At 46.5% G+C, this 17,500-nt stretch overlaps 1 protein-coding gene across 1 annotated transcript in view; it reads right to left on the minus strand.

The window, feature by feature from the left end:
• The window catches only part of LOC145419176 (uncharacterized), a 36,626-nt gene that overhangs the window by 15,381 nt on the left and 3,745 nt on the right, over positions 1 to 17,500 (minus strand). The window contains exons 6-15 of the mRNA XM_080287415.1: positions 16,155 to 16,358; positions 13,964 to 14,147; positions 12,601 to 12,729; positions 9,668 to 9,860; positions 8,965 to 9,128; positions 8,455 to 8,530; positions 7,280 to 7,419; positions 6,732 to 6,903; positions 3,714 to 3,899; positions 2,939 to 3,058 (exon numbers count right to left, since the gene is read on the minus strand). Of these exons, the coding sequence (XP_080143541.1) occupies positions 2,939 to 3,058; positions 3,714 to 3,899; positions 6,732 to 6,903; positions 7,280 to 7,419; positions 8,455 to 8,530; positions 8,965 to 9,128; positions 9,668 to 9,860; positions 12,601 to 12,729; positions 13,964 to 14,147; positions 16,155 to 16,358 (1,568 nt within the window). The remainder of the gene's footprint in view (positions 1 to 2,938; positions 3,059 to 3,713; positions 3,900 to 6,731; positions 6,904 to 7,279; positions 7,420 to 8,454; positions 8,531 to 8,964; positions 9,129 to 9,667; positions 9,861 to 12,600; positions 12,730 to 13,963; positions 14,148 to 16,154; positions 16,359 to 17,500) is intronic.

A 17,500-nucleotide genomic window follows, 5' to 3' on the forward strand; every position in this document is an offset into this window, starting at 1 on the left:
CAGGCATCTCAAAATGATCGGATCTTGAATTTGGCTCTCTCTTGTATTTTGTTTTTCTCTTGGAGGGAACTGTTACTGCGGGCTCATGGCCTTGGGTTCCTTCTTCCTCACCTACGCTGGGGATTGGGTGCGTGTGGCTCAGTGGCAGGACAGCAGGACACGCACTTCCGACCTTCCCTGAGTGTGTTAACCCATTCGTTACCGCACCCCCCCTGCCAAACCAAATTTCCCCCAGGCCTGGCTCTTTCGTGGGGTAGTAGTTATCATTACATCGTTTCTGTTTGCGCTGAATTATTCATTTTTGCGTTGGTCGGTAGATATTGGCCACGAGATGTGTTTATGATCTGTTAAAATAATGTCTATCTATCTATCTATCTGCCAGACGCCTCAATATACAGATAAATATAGTAGATAGAGATATAAATCAATGAATAGGGAGGGGAATAATGCTTGTATTATTTACCTGTAATTATGAAGATGATCCGAGGAATGAGGCAGGCAGGTCGAATGTAGGTGGGGGTGGGGTCATGTGCTCCGAGACAGACGCACTGAGGCCAGCATAACCAAGGGAGTATTCAGAGAGAAGTTCGTGAATGACCAGTCGAATAGAGTCCCCAAACTCTATCCACTCCTTCCGCTGATTAAGGTTGATAAAGATAGTCCGTGAGTTGAGGAGCATTCACGCAATAATGTGTCGTCCTATTCTCTTGAACTAGGCATAGGACTTCCTGGTGGGGTCCGTTGGTTCAAGACGCTGATCCACCACATCAATTGAGCCCATTAGGTCACTCTAGCGTTGGATGGGACTTCGGTTCTTCAAAAACTCTTGCCCTCCACCCCTCCGATGGCGAGTGCGCTCCACAAAGTCACGAAACTTGACGATGAGGGTCTTTTCCTTCCTGGCGAACAAGGCTTCTCCCTCCTGAAGGCTTTCATCCCTCGCCATCCTGGGAACACCTCAGCTGGGATGGATTGTACCTGTCATGAGTGTGTCACGAGCTAACAGGTACTCAGCTAGGTGGAGGGAAGAGTACCAATTATCCAGTACAGTGTGTCTTCCTTTCTTGAGGAGGGCCATCATGAGGAAGACAGGGACTCGTTCAGACTTGGAAAGGGACTGTAGCTCCAGCTATTCCAACATACGGTCGTACAGGGAGGGTGTGTAAAGGCAGAAATTCCAGGTGTACCCTATGTGTCAACAAGTGGGTTGGTGGAGGGTTAGTGCCCCTCCCCTTAAAACAAATAACTCAAAGTCAAATGGCCACCCCTTAAGGGATTATGGCGTCTGGCAATAGATAAGATAGATAGACCCCCTCCTACAGGGTGGGCTGGGGCATACAGAGAAAAGATCGAGTCCAAACCACTTCCTCTTCGTCTTTCCGTACTGCCTAGAGTGTAAACGGCCCTTGCAGAGGATGAGAGACTCGTCACAGGCAAAGTTTTCCCTAGCAGAGAAATAGGAGGTGGTCTTTTCTTGTAATAATGAGAAAAATGTTGCACTCCTCATCAAGGGTTTCCTGGCCTCTGCATCGTCAGGGTGGAAGTACCTAATGACCCTCCCTGTATCTGTGAGAACCAGTTTCTGCTCCTGATGGAGGCTTGATATACGGGATGCCCCTTGCCGAGTAACGAGGTACTCCAATAGTCAGAAATCTTGGGTACTTTGGCAATGAAAACATACATTTCATTCCAAGTCACATCACGCCACTTTCTGCCCATAAATTTGGTCCTCTTGACGGCTGGGTTTCCTCTGAGAAATTTATTAGCCCTCTCATTGGTGTAACGGCAGAGGGAGTCGGCGATATCATGCGACGGAAACAGCCGGCAGCAGTCCAGGGCCGACGTGGTTTCTGGATCATGCTGTGCAATTATTCCCGGACGCACATCCTCAAAATCATCGGTGATTATCAGGCAAGGGAGTGGGGCGATGGTCAGCAAAGGGATCTGCCAGGGTGTTGAATGTGGGAGGTGCAGTTAGGTCGTGGAGTGTGGCTAATTGAACAACACTACCGCACACTTTGCCACGCAACCGCAACTCCTGCTAAGCTACCGAGAGTCTCCTTACCAACCGCACACTTCGCCACGCAACCACAACTCCTGCTAAGCTACCGAGAGTCTCCTTACCAACCGCACACACTTCCCCACGCAACCGCAACTCCTGCTAAGCTACCGAGAGTCTCCTTACCAACCGCACACTTCCCCCACGCAACCGCAACTCCTGCTAAGCTACCGAGAGTCTCCATACCAACCGCACACTTCCCCCACGCAACCACAACTCCTGCTAAGCTACCGAGAGTCTCCATACCAACCGCACACTTCCCCACGCAACCGCAACTCCTGCTAAGCTACCGAGAGTCTCCCTACCAACCGCACACTTCGCCACGCAACCACAACTCCTGCTAAGCTACCGAGAGTCTCCTTACCAACCGCACACACTTCCCCACGCAACCACAACTCCTGCTAAACTACCGAGAGTCTCCTTACCAACCGCACACTTCCCCCACGCAACCACAACTCCTGCTAAGCTACCGAGAGTCTCCATACCAACCGCACACTTCCCCAAGCAACCACAACTCCTGCTAAGCTACCGAGAGTCTCCTTACCAACCGCACACTTCGCCACGCAACCACAACTCCTGCTAAGCTACCGAGAGTCTCCTTACCAACCGCACACTTCCCCCACGCAACCACAACTCCTGCTAAGCTACCGAGAGTCTCCCTACCAACCGCACACTTCCCCCACGCAACCGCAACTCCTGCTAAGCTACCGAGAGTCTCCCTACCAAGAAGTACCACGCGTTATAGGGCAGTATGTGTACCAAATTCAAACTACATAAGCTACAATGACCTATACTATATATTTCAGCCATTTTCATAAAACTAGGCCAGATAGACAGATAGAAAAATAGATAGATAGATAGATAGATAGATAGACATACCTTGAATTTCTTGTCCTGCTCCTCGAGGGCGACACGCTTCTCCTCCAGTCGAGTTTTAAGTTCCTGAATGACCAGACTCTCCGTGCCTGAGGAACACTTCTGAACCTGCCTGGCCTCCTCCTTGAAATATTATTATTATTATTATTATTATTATTATTATTATTACTGTTATTATTATTATTATTATTATTATTATTATTGTTATTATTATTATTACTGTTATTATTATTATTATTAGTTATTATTATTATTATTATTACTGTTATTATTATTATTAGTTATTATTATTATTATTATTATTATTACTGTTATTATTACTGTTATTATTATTATTATTATTGTTATTATTATTATTGTTATTATTATTATTACTGTTATTATTATTATTGTTACTATTATTATTATTATTATTATCATCATCATCATTATCATCACCTCTCTCAGTTTCTCTCTCTATCTCTCCCTTTCAGTTTCTCACTGTCTGTCTGTCCCCCCTCCTCTTTCTCTCTCTCTCTCTCACCAGTTCCTTTGTCAGCCTGTCATGCCTCTCTCTCTCTCTCTCATTCTCTCTCCCTCTCTCTCTCACCAGTTCCTTTGTCAGCCTGTCATGCCTCTCTCTCTCCCTCTCTCTCTCTCACCAGTTCCTTTGTCAGCCTGTCATGCCTCTCTCTCTCTCTCTCATTCTCTCTCTCTCTCTCTCACCAGTTCCTTTGTCAGCCTCTCTCTCTCTCTCTCCCTCTCTCTCATTCTCTCCCTCTCCCTCTCTCTCTCTCACCAGGTCCTTGCTCAGCCTGTCGTAGTTGAGGGTCAGCTGAGCCAGTTGGAAGGTCAGCCTCGAAACGTCCTCCTTGGCCTTGCACTCCCTCTCCCTTGTCTTCTTCTGCGCCTCCCTCAGGGCCTCCACCTCCTCCTTCAAGTGCTTCCTCTCGCTCTCCACCTCCTCCAGTTGCTTCTCCAGTTCCTGAGGGAGTAAAAAGGTCTTAACGCATACTTGAAGGTGACTCATTCTATCTATCAATCAATCTATCTATTATCTATGTATCTATCTATCCATTGATCTATCTATCTATCTATCTCCTTGAGTTGCTTCTCCAGTTCCTGAGGGAGTAAAAAGGTCTTAACACATACTTGGTGGTGACTCGTTCTATCCATCTATCAATCAATCTATTATCTGTCTATCTATATATCCACTGATCTATCTATCTATCTATCTACCTCCTTGAGTTGCTTCTCCAGTTCCTGAGGGAGAAAAAAGGTCTTAACACATACTTGGTGGTGACTCATTCTATCTATCTATTTCTTTATTTATTTATACATCTATCTATCTATCTATCTATCTCCGCCAACTGTAGAAGTTTGATATAACGGTCAACTCTGGAACTGTCTCCCTCTGTCTGTATTTCCTGCTGCCTATGACCTCCAGTCTTTCAAACGCAGTGTGTCCAGGCATCTCAAAATGAACGCATCTTGAATTTGGCTCTCTCGTGTAGGGTCAACTCTGGAGCTGTCTCCCTCTGTCTGTTTTTCTCTTGGAGGGAACTGTTACTGCAGGCTCATGGCCTTGGGTTCCTTCTTCCTAGACACGCACACACACAGGAAATAACATAAGTCCAGCTCTGTAGATCCTGGTAGTGGGGATAGAAGCTCTGTAGATGCTGGTAGTTGGAGTCAAGCATGTAGTCAGGCAAAGCTTCTACACACCACCTCCACCTCCGCCTCTCCTCCTCAGTGGAAGACCTGCCTCCACGCACTGGCCCCTCCGCCCGAACAAGGCATTTCACCCATGGTCCTGTTGGCTACGGCGTCCCATGCCTTCCGTATCATCTATCTATCTATCTATCTATTGCCAGATGCCTCAATCCCGTTTCGGGTGGCCACAAACAAGTTGCCTCCACGTCGCCCTGTCCCCTGCCATTTCACTGCCCTGCTCCCAACTCACACCCCCCTCTCTCATATACCTCTCCACCCCATCCCTCCATCTCATCCTTGGCCTCCCCCTCCCTCTTCCCCCCTCCACCTCACTCACATACACTCTCCTCATCAGTCTCTCACCCTCCATCCCCCCAGCTCACACCCCCCTCTCTCATACACCTCTCCACCCCATCCCTCCATCTCATCCTTGGCCTCCCCCTCCCTCTCCCCCCCTCCACCTCACTCACATACACTCTCCTCATCAGTCTCTCACTCTCCATCCCCCCAGCTCACACCCCCCTCTCTCATATACCTCTCCACCCCATCCCTCCATTTCCATATCATGCATGTCGTATTTCTTCCATGCCTCCACACTCCTCCTTCCCTTCGCATCCTCCTCTCCTGCCTGCGGTTCCATCTGCACGACCAGGATATTCCCCTGTAGCCTCCTGTGCCACCGCCTGAAGGTACTGCTGATGCCCTGGTCCATGGGGTATAGGATGGCAGGGGTGCTGGCAGGGAGGCGCACGGTCTGAATCTGCCCTTCGTGTCGCCAGGACCCCCTCTGAGGGCTGCGCTGGGGCCTGATCTAGGAGGAGGACTGCCTTCAACTGCCTCGGTCACACACTATGCTCCCTCGTGTGGTAGTTCGTCACTGTGGAGAACCAAGACCTGCTGATGTCAAAGGGCAGACTGTCCAGAATTGGCCGCATTGCACGTGGCCTCCTTGTGACGGCCACCACCACAGGCCGCAGTCAGTGGCTTGTGTCTGCATTCAGCGACACAGGCACTCGAGACTGGCTTCCTGCTGCACATGCGCTGTTCGGCAGTACCTTCCAAAACAGCCCAGTCTCTTCAGCACCACAAACCTGCCAGTGCTGAAGGCCTGTCTCACTCTCCACTGCCTTGATTCTGTCGACGAACGGCTCCACGCTCGCAAGACACACCGCCGTACCCTTAAACACAGCCTCCTCAAGTTTAACACAGGCTTCGGCAGACTGGCTTCCCATACATGACGTCTAGGGGCGGCTGTTCACAGGCCTGGCTCCCTAATAATATTTTTCCCATCAGGTCTTCACTTCGTTTAACGGGAATTTGGCTACCACGCAAAATACTTCCGCCCAATTACCTCGTATGATTGGGACCCACCTGTACGACTATTACTACTACTACTACTACTACTACTGCTACTACTACTACTACTACTGTGGTACTATTCATCATCGTCATCATCATCATCATCCGGACCTCCTTTCCCACCCAAGGGCAGGGTATGGATTATTATTATTATTATTATTATTATTATTATTATTACTACCTCTACTACTATCATTATCATTATTATTATTATTATTATTATTATTATTATCATTATTATTATTATTATCATTATTATTATTATTATTATTATCATTATTATTATTATTATTATCATTATTATTATTATTATTATTATTATTATCATTATTATTATTATTATTATTATTATCATTATTATTATCATTATCATTATTATTATTACTACTCTGCAAGCCTGTACACAAAATCCACTCACACTGCACAAACCCACTGTGGTATGTGTGTACGTGTCTGTCTGTGTCTGTCTATGAATGTAGGTTTCTGTGTGCGCCAAACTCCATGTGTATGTCTGTATGTGCATCTGTACATCTCTCAATGCATGTCTGTCTGTGTGTGTCTACCTCCATGTGCATCCATGTGCGTATAACCTACTTGCACTTTCCTCTGCTCCTATGTCTGTCTGTGTGTGTGTCTACCTCCATGTGCGTCCATGTGCGTATAACCTACTTGCACTTTCCTCTGCTCCTATGTCTGTCTCTGTGTGCGTCTACCTCCATGTGCGTCCATGTGCGTATAAACCCACCTCAACCTTCCTCTGCTCCCGGTACAGGTGGATGGACGACACATATTCATCATCATCATCATCACCCCTATGACGTTTCCGACCATCCAGGTTCTTAGCAGCTTTCATTAGGGCACTTATTCTCCACTCCGTTAATTCCTCCGAGCGTGTCTGTTGGTCCCGAAGCCGCTGGCTGGAAGTAAACAAAGAGAGAGAGAGAGATGGAGAGAGGGAGAGAGGGAGAGAGAGAGGGAGAGACATAGATAGATATACAGACAGACAGACAGACAAGCACACACACACACACACACACACACACAGATAGACAGACAGATACAAGCACACACACACACACACACACACACATAGATAGACAGACAGATAGGCAAGCACACACACACACACACATAGACAGACAGACAGACAGACACACACACACACACACACACACACACACACTCACACACACACACACATAGATAGACAGACAGATAGACAAGCACACACACACACACACACACACACACACACACACACACACACACAGATAGACAGATAGATAGACTCACCTCCAGGCACTCTCAATCTCCACTATTTGCTGTGAGAATTCTGCACACAGTTCTTCCCTGAGTCGTACTTCAAGGTCGACCTTCTCCTTGTGCTCCTTGACCAGCTCGTCCTTGAGCCTGGCTATCAGCTGGAGTAAGGCCTTGAAGAGAGAGAGAGAATGAGATTAGTAGTTATAGTTGTTCTTGCTATTATTATTATTATTATTATTATTGTTATTATTATTATTATTATTATTATTGTTATTATTATTATTATTATTATTATTATTATTGTTATTATTATTATTATTAGTTATTATTATTATTATTGTTATTATTATTATTGTTATTATTATTATTATTATTATTATTATTATTGTTATTATTATTATTATTATTGTTATTATTATTATTATTGTTATTATTATTATTATTATTATTATTATTGTTATTATTATTATTATTATTATTATTATTATTATTCTTATTATTATTATTGTTATTATTATTATTATTATTATTATTATTGTTATTATTATTATTATTATTATTATTATTATTATTGTTATTATTATTATTATTATTGTTATTATTATTATTATTATTATTATTGTAAAAAGGCTTGAAGGAGAGAGAGAGAGAGAGAGAGAGAGAGAGAGAGAGAGAGAGAGAGATTAGTAGTAATTATTATTATTATTAAAAGGCTTGAAGAGAGAGAGAGAGAGAGACAGACAGACAGTAATCATCATCATCATCATCATCATGATATAAAAATTAATCAGCAGGTGAATGGTGAAGTGGGTCAGACATTCATTGACAGTCTCATCTCAGCACCTGGAATCCTGACTACATATATCCCCTCCTGCAAAGGAAATGAGGGAGGGGGGAGGGGATGGAGTGAGAGACTGACAAGGAGAGTGTATGTGAGTGAGGTGGAGGGGGGGAGAGGGAGGGGGAGGCCGAGGATGAGATGGAGGGATGGGGTGGAGAGGTATATGAGAGAGGGGGGTGTGAGCTGGGGGGATGGAGAGTGAGAGACTGACAAGGAGAGTGTGTGTGAGTGAGGTGGAGGGAGGGAGGGGGAGGCCGAGGATGAGATGGAGGGATGGGGTGGGGAGGTATACGAGAGAGGAGGGGGGTGAGCTGGGGGGATGGAGGGTGAGAGACTGACAAGGAGAGTTTGTGTGAGTACTTACATCAAATTCCTCATCCTTGGGCTCCTCCTCCTCCTTCAAGGACGACATCTGGTCCTCCTCGACTATTTTGCTATCACTGAAAAGATCGGAAAATTATTATTATTATTATTATTATTATTATTATTATTATTGTTATTATTATTATTATTATTATTATTATTATTATTGTTATTATTATTATTGTTATTATTATCATTATTATTATTATTATCATTATTATTATTATTATTATTATTATTATCATTATTATTATTATTATTGTTATTACTATCATTATCATTATTATTATTATTATTATTATCATTATTATTATTATTATTGTTATTACTATCATTATCATTATTATTATTATTATCATCATCATCTTTTTCAGTGACAGATAGATAGATAGACAGACAGATAGATGGAGAGAGAGAGAGAGAGAGAGAGAGAATGTGTGTGTGTGTGTGTGTGTGTGTGTGTGTGTGTGAGAGAGAGAAACAGACAGACATACAGCCAGCCACAACTCACTCGGCTCCAAACGTCACCACATCGCTGGTTCGTTTATCCCAGGGGACAGACAAACGGCCGGACGATTTCAACGACTGCCGCACGAATCGCGAAAATCGAGTGACTGGCTTGACTGGCCTGGCCTCCACCGCACTATCCGCCACACGCACCTGACTCAGCGTTACCTGGGGGAGAGAGAGTGTGGTAAATGTGGTGGTGGTAGTGGTAGTAGTAGTAGTGGTGGTGGTTGTGGTAGTAGTAGTAGTGGTGGTTGTGGTGGTGTATGTGTGTGTGTGTGTGTGTGTGTGTGTGTGTGTGTGGTAAATGGAATCCTAACTCCCTGTCTATCTATCTATCAATCTATCTATCAGTCTGTGTCTATCTATCTATCTATCTGTCTGTCTGTCTACGTATCTATCTATCAGTCTATCTATCTATCTCTGTCTGTCTACCTATCTATCTATCAGTCTGTCTCCCTCTCTCTCCCTCCCCATCTATCTATCAATCTATCAGTGTCTCCCTCCCTCTCTCCCTCCCCATCTATCTATCTATCTATCTGTCTGTCTGTCTACGTATCTATCTATCAGTCTATCTATCTATCTGTCTACCTATCTATCTATCAGTCTGTCTCCCTCTCTCTCCCTCCCCATCTATCTATCGATCTATCTATCAGTGTCTCCCTCCCCATCTATCTATCTATCTATCTATCTATCAGGGCACACACCTGCTTGGCTATGGCAGAGAATTTCAACACCTGGATGGTCTCGTCAAAGAGCAACGGAATGCGAGATATGTTGACGATCATCGCAATCTTCCCGCGACCCAGGAAGAACGACTGGAAGAGCCGGGTCAATTTGCTATCCCTGTACGGAATGGGTACCTCTCGCTTCTTAACGCCCTTCTGTGATTGATTGCGTCTGTGGAGAGAGAGAGAGAGAGGAGTAGTTGTAGTACTTGTGTTATTATTATTACTATTACTATCAGCATCATTATTACTACTACTAGAGAGAGAGAGACAGAGAGAGAGAGAGAGCCAAGGGACATTGTGACTTAAGACACATGGTGATAGGGAGCCGTTTCCTCTGCCTTGTCATCTGGCCGTACAGCTCCTCGTATACCTGCAATCCCTTCGTCAATAATCCTTTCAATTTAATGCTTTGCTCCACGCTGGGTCATTCTCCGTGGCAATATCCTGGAGAATAGGGGCTTGCCTGAAGAAGTGGGCGGAGGAATTCAGAGTCCACCTACTGCTACTTCCTCACCATCATCATGACTATCTTCATCATCCGCCAGTTCTTCCTCTTCATCCTCCTCCTCCAGCGTGTCGGAGAAGCCCTCGTCTCTCTGACCGACCTCGGGGAAGCCCTTGAAGTCCCTCACGACCTCAGGCCACAGAGGCATTTACAGTCACACGCTTCAGGCTTCATCATGCTTCGTCGATGTATGTGGTGCGGCCTGAAATCTTGAACTGCTTCCTACATTCCGTGAGTTCAGCATTGGGGTCGACGTCAATGAATGCTGGAATCCTGGCGAAGGTGTGTCTCTGTCTTGAACACTGGTATTCTCCTAAGGTCGTGTTTGGCAGACGGAAAAGACCCTGAACGTTCTCATTCACGTTCATGAGGGCCTGTGGGTGGCCTAGGACGTTGTCAATAATCAGCAGGACCTTGAAGGGCTCCCTGGTCTCGAGGTAGACCTTGACATCAGGGACGAAACAGCGCTCAAGCCATTCTGTACTGATAAGGTTCCTCACCCAGGCCTTCGTACTGAACATGTAGTGTACAGGAAGGCAGTTCAGGTTCATCCCTTTCAGTGCCTGTCCAGGAGGCAACACACAGGTGAGAACGACAGGTAATGTGCCCTCTGTAGACAACTGCTGCCTTCAGCATACCTCCTGCAGCATTGCCACACAACATGATGGTGATGCTGTTATTATTATTATTATTATTATTATTGTTATTATTATCATTATTATTATTATTATTATTATTGTTATTATCATTATTATTATTGTTATTATCATCATTATTATCATTATCATTATTATTATTATTATTATTGGTATTATTATTATTATTATTATTATCATTATTATTATTATTATCATCATTATTATTATTATTATTATTATGATTATTATTATTGTTATTATTATGATTATTATTATTATTGTTATTATCATTATTATTATTATTATTATTATTGCCAGTTTCGCCTGAGGTGGTTTGGCCATGTGGTACCCAGTTCGCTGTGTAAGGGTGGCCACAAACAAATCGCCTCCATGTCGCCCTGTCCCTCGCCATTTCACTGCCCTGCTCCCAGCTCACACCTCCCTCTCTCATATACCTCTCCACTCCATCCCTCCACCTCATCCTCAGCCTCCCCCTCCCTCTCCCTCCTCCACCTCACTCACATACACTCTCCTCGTCAGTCTCTCACCCTCCATCCCCCCAGCTCACACCCCCCTCTCTCATATACCTCTCCACTCCATCCCTCCACCTCATCCTCAGCCTCCCCCTCCCTCTCCCCCCTCCACCTCACTCACATATACTCTCCTCATCAGTACATGCGATTTAGATGGTGAATAAAACCAACACTTGTAGACGAAGACTATAATTACCAAACAGTTTCGGTGGACACTGCCACCATCTTCAGTGGTCAAGATAGTGAGAGGGAGTGACATACTGACCATACAAGGGTTCCTTTTTATGCCTGTGTGTGTGTGTGTGGAAGGGTGGGGTAAAGGTGAGGTGGGGTGGGGTAGATTGTAAGCGGGGATTAACCCAAGGGGGATTTTGGGGGGGACATTACCGGACAGGTCAGGTGTAATTCCTATCTGACCTTACCTGTGTCGTAGCAGGAAGGGACATTTCCACTAGGGACCTCATTATAGGATCTAGCTTGTACATACCTTCACTAAGGTTGAAATTCTCGTATTTCTGGATACACATGGCTTCAATAATCTTTCTGTACAATAGATGGCTACCTTGCCAGTCAATTCTGTGGGTGGCTTCACAAACATGGTTAAATATTGCATGATTTAAATTACATGTTCTACGTACCTAAAGAAACGTTTCCTCACTTGAATATGTTAAAGTTAATAGGCTACAGTAGTGCTATCATCAGCATGTTGCACCAAAGAATATCCGTGAAAGACTGACAAGGAGAGTGTGAGTGAGGTGGAGGGGGGCAGAGGGAGGGGGAGGCCAAGGATGAGATGGAGGGATGGGGTGGAGAGGTATATGAGAGAGGGGGGTGTGAGTTGGGGGGATGGAGGGTGAGAGACTGATGAGGAGAGTGTATGTGAGTGAGGTGGAGGGGGGAAGAGGGAGGGGGAGGCCAAGGATGAGATGGAGGGATGGGGTGGAGAGGTATATGAGAGAGGGGGGTGTGAGTTGGGAGCAGGGCAGTGAAATGGCGGAGGACAGGGCGACTTGGAGGCGATTTGTTTGTGGCCACCCCAAACGGGATTGAGGCGTCTGGCAATAGACAGATAGATAGATGAACCACTAGTTCCCTGTGGATTAGCATTACGGTCTCAATCTTGGACACCAAACGTCTTGGACAAAACCGTCTTGGACACGAGGGTACTGTCCTATCACTACCCCCATCATCAGCACTACAGAGAGAGACGCAGCTAGACAGATAGATAGATACCTGAGTGCGTCAATACATCTACTCAGCACCAGCAGCGACGTGTTGATGTTCCCGGCCTCCTTCAGGCGATGCTGACTACTGCGGCTCTTGCAGGCCCTCTCAGCACCAGCAAGATCACACACCGACAGCCTGTGCAGTATTATTATTATTATTATTATTGTTATTATTATTATTATTGTTATTATTATTATTATTATTATTATTATTATTGTTATTATTATTATTATTATTATTACTACTATGAAGGAAGGAAGGATGGAAGGAAGGAAGGAAGGAGGGAAGGAAGGAAGGAAGGAAGGAAGGAAGGAAGGAAGGAAGGAAGGAAGGAAGGAGGGAAGGAAGGAAGGAAGGAGGGAAGGAAGGAGGGAAGGAAGGAAGGAGGGAAGGAAGGAAGGAGGGAAGGAAGGGAGGGAAGGAGGGAAGGAGGGAAGGAAGGGAGGGAAGGAAGGAGGGAAGGGAGGGAAGGAGGGAAGGAAGGAGGGAAGGAAGGAAGGAGGGAAGGAGGGAAGGAAGGGAGGGAAGGAGGGAAGGAAGGAGGGAAGGAAGGAAGGAAGGGAGGGAAGGAGGGAAGGAAGGAGGGAAGGAAGGAAGGAAGGGAGGGAAGGAGGGAAGGAAGGGAGGGAAGGAGGGAAGGAAGGAGGGAAGGAAGGAAGGAAGGGAGGGAAGGAGGGAAGGAAGGGAGGGAAGGAAGGAAGGAAGGGAGGGAAGGAGGGAAGGAAGGAGGGAAGGAAGGAAGGAGGGAAGGAAGGGAGGGAAGGAAGGAAGGAGGGAAGGAAGGGAGGGAAGGAGGGAAGGAAGGAAGGAGGGAAGGAAGGGAGGGAAGGAGGGAAGGAAGGGAGGGAAGGAGGGAAGGAAGGAAGGAGGGAAGGAGGGAAGGAAGGAAGGAAGGAGGGAAGGAAGGAAGGAAGGAAGGAGAGATAGACTGATGGGTGGGGTAGATAGGCAGGGAAAGTTAGTCCGAAAAGGAAGGAAGGAAGGAAGGAGGGAAGGAGGGAGGGAAGGAAGGAGGGAAGGAAGGAAGGAGGGAAGGAAGGAAGGAGGGAAGGAAGGAAGGAGGGAAAGAAGGAAGGAACGAGGGAAGGAAGGAAGGAGGGATGAAAGAGGGAAGGGAGGGAAGGAAGGAAGGAAGGAGGGATGAAAGAGGGAAGGGAGGGAAGGAAGGAGGGAAGGAAGGAAGGAAGGAGGGAAGGAAGGAAGGAAGGAGGGATAAAAGAGGGAAGGAAGGGAAACAAAGACAGAAGGGAGAAAAAAGGTGAGGAAGGAGGGATGAAAGTTAGTCTCAAAAGGAAGGAAGGAAGGAAGGAAGGAGGGAGGGAAGGAAGGAAGGAAGGAGGGAAGGAGGGAGGGAAGGAGGGGTACGCACATGGACACCCTGGCCACATGGGGACTATCAGCGTTGGCCAGACGGATCAGCTTAACGGTAAAGATGCAATGCGATCGAGAGGAGTGATGGTTGAGTCGTGTGGCAGCAAAGTGAAGATTCTGCCGGCCGATTTCCAAGAGCCGTAGCGCCTCCTGGGCCGAGTTGACGCGCACCTCCTGCAGCCCTGGGATAGATAAATAGATAGATAAACTGGTGGTGAGAGAGAGAGGCCCTGGGATAGATAGATAGATAGATACAAGGTGGTTTCTGTCAATCACCCACTTCATGTAATATCAGAGCATCTTAGGGTGAGTTGACACACACCTCCTGCAGCTCTGATAGATTAATAGATAGATAAACTGGTGGTGAGAGAGAGAGGCCCTGGGAGAGAGAGACAGGCCCTGGGATCGATAGATAGATAGATAAATCATGAATGCGATTTTCGTCTATCAGTGCTTCCTGGTCTGAGATGACGCGCACCTCCTGCAGCCCTGATAGACAAACAGATAGATAAACTGCTGAAGAGAGAGAGAGAGAGGCCCTGGGATAGATAGATAGATAGACAGAGAGAGAGAGATAGATAGTGTGGTTCTTGTTAGTCACTAATTTCCCTCACAAACATTATTTTTGATGCAGGAGGGTTACCACAGGCCTCTTTGAGCTCGGAAGACGCACATGAAGGCAGCGCGTGTGCGTCGTTTGCAGCGGGGATGTGTGGTAGGAGCGAGACATCACTGTATACGTGTGGGATGTGCTTCTTGTTTCCACGGTAGCATAACCGGGATGTGTGTGAGGAGTGATTACCCCAGCAGCAGGTGTGGCAGCAGGTGTGTTGCTGAACTGTGGTGCGTCGTTACCACAGGAGAAAGCAGGTGTGGCAGCAGGTGTATTGCTGTACTGTGGTGCGTCGTTACCACAGGAGACAGCAGGTGTGGCAGCAGGTGTGTTGGTGTACTGTGGTGCCCCCTTACCACAGGAGACAGCAGGTGTGGCAGCAGGTGTGTTGCTGAACTGTGGTGCGTCGTTACCACAGGAGACAGCAGGTGTGGCAGCAGGTGTATTGCTGTACTGTGGTGCGTCGTTACCACAGGAGACAGCAGGTGTGGCAGCAGGTGTGTTGCTGTACTGCGGTGCTTCGTTACCACAGGAGACAGCAGGTGTGTTGTTGTACTGTGGTGCATCGTTACCACAGGAGACAGCAGGTGTGGCAGCAGGTGTGTTGCTGTACTGTGGTGCTTCGTTACCACACTGACAGTGGCGACGCTGTGTTGATAAAGCCACGCCACCGCAGTTGACACGAGGGGGGTTTGAGGCAGGCCATCCCACCACAATTACCACCACGATTACCACACACCTGTGGCACACCCTGCATGTCCCCACCACAACACCCACCCACATGGCCAAATCTGTTATGAGGGGTAGACCGAGAAAGACATGGGATGAGGTCATTAAGCGTGACCTCAGGGTTAAGGGACTGAACAGGGAGGCTGCCAGAGATCGAGCAGCGTGGAGAGCCGCCAGTAGGTGACCAAGGCAGACACAGGCAAGCAGGTTGGGTGAGGGGGTAAGCAGTGGCCGATCTGCCTGTGGAACGACCTTCGGGGATGACCCACACGCCCTGACCGGGTCACCGTCCACCTTAAACACTCTGGCCCCTGAACGAGGAACCATCATGCAACTTAACGACTGGTAATGTCAGGGATTGTACAAGCACGAAGAAGCCAGGCAGTCTCCTATCTATCTATCCATCTATCTATCTATTTATCCATCCATCCATCTATCTATCTATCTATCCATCTATCTATCTATCTATCCATCTATCTATCCATCCATCTATCTATCTATCTATCTATCCATCTATCTATCTATCCATCTATCTATCTATCCATCCATCTATCTATCTATCCATCTATCTATCTATCCATCTATCTATCTATCTATCCATCCATCTATCTATCCATCCATCTATCTATCTATCTATCCATCTATCTACCCACCTTCTTCTCCAAGCACAAGAGCATTCCACTATCTATCTCTCTCTCTCCCTATCTATCTATCATCTCTCTCTCTCTGTCTGTCTGTCTGCATATCTCTGTCTCTGATAGTGTGTGTGTGTGTGTGTGTAAAGTATGTATGTGTGTATGTGTGTGTGTGTATGTGTGTCTATCTATCTATCTATCTATCAACCCACCTTTCACATAGATGGCACCGTTCCTGTCTTCTCCGAGGGCCAAAGGACTCCACCTGCTCGTCCTCGAAGTGGGCGCCCTCTCGAGCAGGTCGAACACATACTCGTTGTATATCTCCGCGTATGACACATAAACAGCGTACACCAGGCCTGCCTCGTCCTCCGCACCGGGGCTGTTGGCCTCTGGTGTCTCCGCGTCTAATACACCTGAGAGAGAGAGAGATATATAATCGTCTACCTCCGCATTCGAGGCATATGCGGCGTACACCAGGCCTCACTCGTCCTCCGCACCAGGGCTATTGGCTTCTGGTGTCTCCGCGTCTAATACACCTGTGAGAGAGAGACAATCGTTTATCTCCGGATACGAGGCATATGCGGCGTACACCAGGCGTCACTCGTCCTCCACACCGGGGCTGTTGGCCTCTGGTGTCTCCGCGTCCAGTACACCTGAGAGAGAGAGAGATATATAATCGTCTACCTCCGCATTCGAGGCATATGCGGCGTACATCAGGCCTCACTCATCCTCCGCACCGGGGCTGTTGGCCTCTGGTGTCTCCGCATCCAATACACCAGTGAGAGAGAGAGAGATATTCATTGTATATCTCCGCGTACATACATACATACACGGTGTACACCAGGCCTCCATCTTCCTCCAGAGAGAGAGAGAAAAATTATCATCATCAACCTCCCTAACACCTTTTCCTTACTGATTTATTCTGTACTCTGCATCAAGGTGGGAGAGAGAGAGAGAGAGAGAGAGAGAGAGAGAGAGAGAGAGGGAGAGAGAGAGAGAGAGAGAGAGAGAGAGAGAGAGAGAGAGAGAGAGATTATCATCATCAACCTCCCTAACACCTTTCCCTTATTGATTTATTCTGTACTCTGCATCAAGGTGAGAGAGAGAGAGAGAGAGAGAAATTATCCTCATCAACCTCCCTAACACCTTTTCCTTACTGATTTATTCTGTACACTGCATCAAGGAGTGAGAGAGAGAGAGAGAGAGAGAGAGAGAGAGAGAGAGACACACACACACACACACACACACTCGATATATGCAGAGTATGACTTGGAAGAATTTAAGTAACACAGATGGAAAATAAATCACTTATGAAAAGATGTTAGGGAGCTCTGGATTTATGTAACACAGATGGGAAAATAAATCACTCAAGTACAGGTGTTAGGGAGCTCTGGATTTATGTATCACAGAAGGCAAACTAAATCACTCAGGAAAAGGTGTTAGGGAGCTCTGGATTTATGTAACACAGATGGCAAAATAAATCACTCAAGTACAGGTGTTAGGGAGCTCTGGATTTATGTATCACAGAAGGCAAACTAAATCACTCAAGTACAGG

Source organism: Coenobita brevimanus, chromosome 117 (assembly GCF_032717465.1).
Source record: "Coenobita brevimanus isolate Jiangsu-jjx chromosome 117, ASM3271746v2, whole genome shotgun sequence".
In the NCBI taxonomy this organism is placed as follows: domain Eukaryota; kingdom Metazoa; phylum Arthropoda; class Malacostraca; order Decapoda; family Coenobitidae; genus Coenobita; species Coenobita brevimanus.